The 6,008-nt window shown below is 38.3% G+C and overlaps 1 protein-coding gene across 1 annotated transcript; it reads left to right on the plus strand.

Moving 5' to 3' along the window:
* Window positions 1-419: 419 nt before the first annotated feature.
* Window positions 420-2,154, plus strand: LOC120414828 (CAAX prenyl protease 1 homolog). Its single transcript, XM_039576155.2, has 2 exons — window positions 420-519; window positions 579-2,154. The coding sequence occupies exon 2, from the start codon at window positions 585-587 to the stop codon at window positions 1,938-1,940; it is 1,356 nt and encodes a 451-aa protein (XP_039432089.1). The 5' UTR covers window positions 420-519; window positions 579-584; the 3' UTR covers window positions 1,941-2,154.
* Window positions 2,155-6,008: the final 3,854 nt, after the last annotated feature.

The following is a 6,008-nucleotide window of genomic DNA, read 5'->3' on the forward strand; positions in this document are numbered from 1 at the left end:
AAAAGAATAAAAGAATAAAAGAATAAAAGAATAAAAGAATAAAAGAATAAAAGAATAAAAGAATAAATGAATAAAAGAATAAAAGAATGAAAATTGAAGAAATTAAAAGAATGTATGATTTTTTTTTAGGTTTCAGGTTTTCGTAATTTTTAAATTTTAGAACTTTTGTTTTAAATTGAATTTTCCTTTTTTTATTTTTATATAAAGGGGGGGAGGGCTAGGATAATCGAATTCAACAAAATTGTTTCACAAACAAAATACAAAAATCAATATTTTAAAAATGGAAAAATGATGCTAACTGAGAACCTCTGAACGAACAAAATAAGAACACAGTTTGCTACATCACATAGTCGACATTGCGCAAAACGCCATTCGGGAGGGCAATCTGTCATCAATTTTCATTTTGTTGACGTTTCTCTTGCAAAGCAAAGCCGCTTCTCTTACGTGTGCCATTCATTCCTCGTAAAAATTTGGTTGCGATCTTGTTTTAAAGATTTTCCTAGCAGATTGTTACAAATTGTGAATTTTAAAACGTTTTTAAATCAGTTCAATTTAACAGCTAATTTTCTACATTTCAGTGCACCATGCTGGAGGGCCTGCAGGCGAGTGAGCTGACGCTCTACTCGATTTTGATTTTCCTGTTTTTGGAAAATCTGGTCAATCTGTACCTGACCCGGCGGCAGATTTTCGTGTACGAAACGAGCAAGGACATTCCGGCGGAGCTGCGCGATGTGATGAAGAAGGAAACGTTCGAGAAGGCCCGCCTGTACGGGCTGGACAAGGCCAATTACGAGGTGTTCAAGCTGCTTGTGTGCGACATTGCCATTTCTTCGATCGAGCTTTATACTGGATTTGTGGCCATGGTTTGGATGCGGGCTATGGAGGTGACTGCTAGAGTTGGGTTGGACAACGGAAGCGAGATCCAGGTCAGCATCGTGTTTTTGCTGCTGATCAACATCATCGGGACGTTTAAGGATATGCCGTTCAAGATCTACTCGACGTTCGTGCTCGAGGAGAAGCACGGCTTCAACAAGCAGACTCCGGCGTTCTTCATCAAGGACCAGATCAAGTCGTTCCTGGTTGGGCAGATGCTGTCGATTCCGATTGTGGCGGCGATCGTGTACATTGTGCAGATCGGTGGCAACTACTTCTTCGTCTGGCTGTGGGCATTTGTCGGCGTTGTTTCGCTTGTCCTCATGATGGTCTATCCGGTTTACATTGCTCCACTGTTTGACAAGTTCCGTGCGCTGGAGGACGGCGAACTCAAGAGCAGTATCGAGCAGCTTGCGGCTTCGTTGAAGTTCCCGCTGGGCAAACTTTTCGTCGTGGAAGGTTCCAAGCGATCGGCACACAGCAACGCGTACTTCACCGGTTTGTTTGGAGCTAAGCGAATCGTCCTGTTCGACACGCTCCTGCTGAACAAAGGCCTGCCTGATGATTCGACCCTGACCGACGACGAGAAAGGAAAGGGCTGCGAAAACAAGGAAGTTCTGGCCGTCCTCGCCCACGAACTTGGCCACTGGAAGCTCGGCCACATCCGGAAGAACATCATCATCATGCAGGTGCAAATGTTCCTCATCTTCATGGCCTTCTCGCAGCTCTTCAAGTATTCCCCACTCTACCAAGCCGTCGGATTCCCGCCCAACGTTCAACCCATCCTGATCGGTTTCCTCGTGATCGTCATGTATGTCCTCGCGCCGTACAACACCGTCATTTCGTTCGCCATGACCATCCTATCGCGTCGCTTTGAGTACCAAGCGGATGAGTTCGCCAACAGCCTGGGTTATTCGAAGGAACTGGGCAAGGCCCTCGTCAAGCTGCACATCGACAATCTGGGTTTCCCCATCTACGACTGGATGTACTCGGCCTGGAACCATTCCCATCCGACGCTGCTGCAGCGGCTGGAACGCTTGAAAAGACTCCAGAAGAAGGAGAAATAAGCGGCGAGAGTAAGATTGGAGTGCAAGTGGGATCTAGTCTCGGGGCTGGTCGGAAGCGGGGCGTGAGCGTTGAGAGCAACTTACAAACAGAATTGTCACAAATATTGAATAATCTACAGTAATTCATTTTTAACTATCAGAACTGGATAGCTTAAGATTAAGCCTAGTTGTAGTAATAAAGCATGCTGTCATCATTCTGCTATTTATCATTAAAGTGTGTTTAATTCTTCTGACATGTAAAAATTTATCAAATTTCAGATTAGAGGCAGTTTTTGCAGATTTTACTCGGTTTGTTCCAGAGATCGTATCGAGGTACTCCGATTTGGATGAAACTTTCAGCGTCACACAAATGTGAGATGAACTCATGCCAACGATTAGCCCTCTTCGACAAAAGGAAGTGGGGTTAAATGGACATTGAAGTTTGAGAGAAGATATCTGGAGTTTTTTTGAAAAGGTCCAATAAACCAAATTTTCAGTTTTTGCTTTTTGGATGTTTTTTTAATACCACTGACTCAAGGCGGTTTCAAAACACCCAAAAAGCAAAAACTAGAAATTTGGTTTATTGGACCTGTAAAAAAAAAACTCCAGATATTTGAAATCTTGAAATTCTTAAATTCTAACATTTTTAAATTCTTAAATTCTTATAAATTTGTCATCATCTTAATTAAAAAAAAAAAAACGTTACTTAATCCACCTTTAGGTGGTTGGTGCCTTCCTCACATTCATAAAGTCAATTCATTCAGTAAAAATAGCAACATGTTTAACAAATCCACTTTGTTACTCATTTCTTTTGATAGGGATCACAGACCTTGAATATTTCTGGCTCATCGGCAAGGTCTGATGAAAAACCTATCCAGCGATAGTTCGCATGGATGATTCAGGCAATATTTCTATCACAATATCTGAAATCCGGCCTCCAAAAAGTGTATAAATAACACTGAAGTGCTAATAACTTTTGATAGGGTTGTCAGATCTTCAATGTTTTGGACTCATTGGAAAGGTCCTTTTAATATCTTTCTGAAAATGTATAACATGATAGGTTTTGCTGCAAATACCACCCTTTTTACAATCTTCCGGACATACGCCAAAACCGTTTTTTTAGCATAACTTTTGAAGTACTTAACTAAACTTGCTGATTTTAAAAAGAGACCTATGGGACCCCAAGACGGATCAAATGAGACTAATACGGTCAAAATCCGTTCATCCAGTCTGGAGATAGTCGAGTGACAATTTTTTTGTCCACCCGCCTACACACATCCACACAGACATTTGCTCAGAGCATGATTCTGAGTCGATATGTATACGTGAAGGTACGAGTACGAGTTCAAACTAATAATTGCATTTTTCGAGTGATTTTATAGCCTTTCATCAGTAAAGTGAGGAAGGCAAAAAAGATAATTTTGGAACATTTGTTAAGCCATATTTTCGGCTAGAGACCAACATTTGGAGGAAAAATAAAACTTTCGTGATTCGATTATCCTGCGTGAAATTTTGACTAGGGCTTTGGATAATCGAATACAAACTGTGCATATATTTTTAAATTTCTGAAATATTTTTTTCTTTTATTTATTGCGTTTTAGTTTTATTTTTATTATCCTCAATTTTGAAAATTGGTTTTTTTTTATTTAAATTTTAGGTTTTTGAGTTTGAGAATTCGACCTTTTTTGTATTTTTTTTTAAACCTGCTGAAACTTTTTTGGTGCCTTCGGTATGCCCAAAGAAGCCACTTTGCATAATTAGCTGTCCATATAGTTTTCTATACAAATGTGGCAACTGTTCATACAAAAGTGATATATGAAAATTCAAAAATCTGTATCTTTTGAAGGAATTTTTTATTATTATTTTTTATTTCACGTTTTGTCACTAAAACTTGATTTGCAAAAACACTATTTTTTTATCTGATTGTTTTAGGGGACATGCCAACTTTTCAGAAATTTCCAGAATGTGCAAAAAATCTTTGACCGAGTTATGAATTTTTGAATCAATACTGATTTTAAAAAAAATGTAAATATTGGTAGCATTTTCAACTTAATTTTTCAAGGTAAAATTGAATTTGCAATCAAAAAGTACTTCACTGAAATTTTAATAAAGTGCACCGTTTTCAAGTTATAGCCATTTTTAGGTATTTTTTCTGAAAATAGTCGCAGTTATTGATTTTTTAAAATTAGTGCCCATGTTTGCCCACTTTTGGCAAAAAGTATTCTTGAAATGTGAGAAAATGCTGTATATTTTGCTTTTTTGAACTTAGTTGATACGAGCTGAGATGGCGTCTCGGGCGTCGCGAGGTGCGACGCATATCTTTTTTGCCGGGGCCGATTTTTCGAAAAAATGCCAAACTTTGAAGGTCTGTACCGAACTCCAGGAAGCTCCAAACTTCAATGTTATATATACCAAAAGATGCGCAAGGATCTGGCCTACACGCCAGTGATGTTTTTGGTAAACGCATTCGTGGCCAAAATGCCTCAAAAAGTGACATTTTTGAAAAAATCTTTTTTTACGGGTTAAACTGCCGTTCTACGCATAATTGTCCCATGTCATTTTTAGTCGATTCTGACTTTTTGTCATTTTTAGGTTTAGTTTGACGTTTACTTTTCAAAAAACACATAAAATCTAGTACTTTGTTAGGAAACTCATCAAAAACAACACCAAGTCTGTTTGTCCCATCGTTGTACTTCTACGCATAATTGTCCCACCAAGTATTTTCCTTCGAGGAATCATTAGTTTTACGAAGCATTGTGTCATGTTTACCTTTTGTAAAGCAAGAGAATAACAAATAAGAGAAATAAACTGCTAACTGGGGCGATCAGGAACATATGGGGTGAACGGTCGAAAAATTTCAATCGCGTTTTTCTCAGTTGCACTTTTTTGAACATGGGACAATTATGCGTAGAACGGCAGTAAATCCCATTTAAAATTAAAGGGCGGAGCACCAGCTCCTGTTACGTCCAATCAAGCTCACATTTGGGATTTAGGCTCAGTATGCCCACCGAAACAAACCCCTGAATGCCCGCCAAAAAGTCATTTTTGTTACACTCTAATGCATATCGATTCAAATTCAAATTCTGAGCAAATGTCTGTGTGTGTGGTGGAATGTAAGTCCGTGCACCGAAAAAAATGCACTCGATTATCTCTGGACTGACTGAACCGATTTGGACCGTTCTGGTCTCATTTGATTCGTCTTGGGATCCCACAAGACCCTAGTTATTATTATAAAGTTTTGTAAAGTACTTCAAAAGTTATGCTACAAAATAGGTTTTAACAAAAGTCCGAAGGATTGTAAAAAGGTTGTTTTTTCTAACGAGTTCAAAACATTGAATATCTGACAACCGTTTCAAAAGTTATAAGCACTTAAGTGTTGTTTATACACTTTTTTGATGCTGGATCTAAGATATTTTGATGAAAACGTTGTCCGGATCTATCATGCGACACATAATCAAATAGGTTATGAGCACTTAAGTGTTAATTTAACACTTATCAGAGGCTAGATCTCAAATATTTGTATGAAAATGTTGTCCAAAGACACAATGCGATTAAAAATTCCTTGCCGAGATGACGATTTTCGAATATTTTTACAGTAGTTGTTCGGTATCTGGGCTGAGAAGGTAGCCCAGTCACCGAATGTTGCTCGTTAACTGGGCTGAACAAAAAATAACGAGGGGACCACCGATGCATAATATTTTCCAGATGAAATATAAAAATAAAAGTTACTCAAATTTATTTACAATGCTTACTTTTCATTTTTCTTTAATTGTAACTTGAAATTAAACAAAAGTTTGAAAAAAGTTTTTTTATTTATTGAATATGATTTTTGCATCCATTAACCCCTCGGTCATTTTGGTTTGTTTTGGTTTTTTGACGTTTGTCTGCTTTTTAACTGGGCTACGGCCCAGTTATCGAGCGCCCAGTTAAAAAGCAACCCAATTAAACAACGCCCAGTTACCGAACAACTATAGTTATATACAGTATACTGTATATCAATTAGGTTTTACACCGTGACGTCATTTGACAGCTCGTGTGCACTGTTTACATGGTCTTCGTCGATTGTCGACGAATATCCCCGAACAAAAT

The sequence above is a fragment of the Culex pipiens genome, chromosome 3 (genome assembly GCF_016801865.2).
Source record: "Culex pipiens pallens isolate TS chromosome 3, TS_CPP_V2, whole genome shotgun sequence".
Lineage (NCBI taxonomy): Eukaryota > Metazoa > Arthropoda > Insecta > Diptera > Culicidae > Culex > Culex pipiens.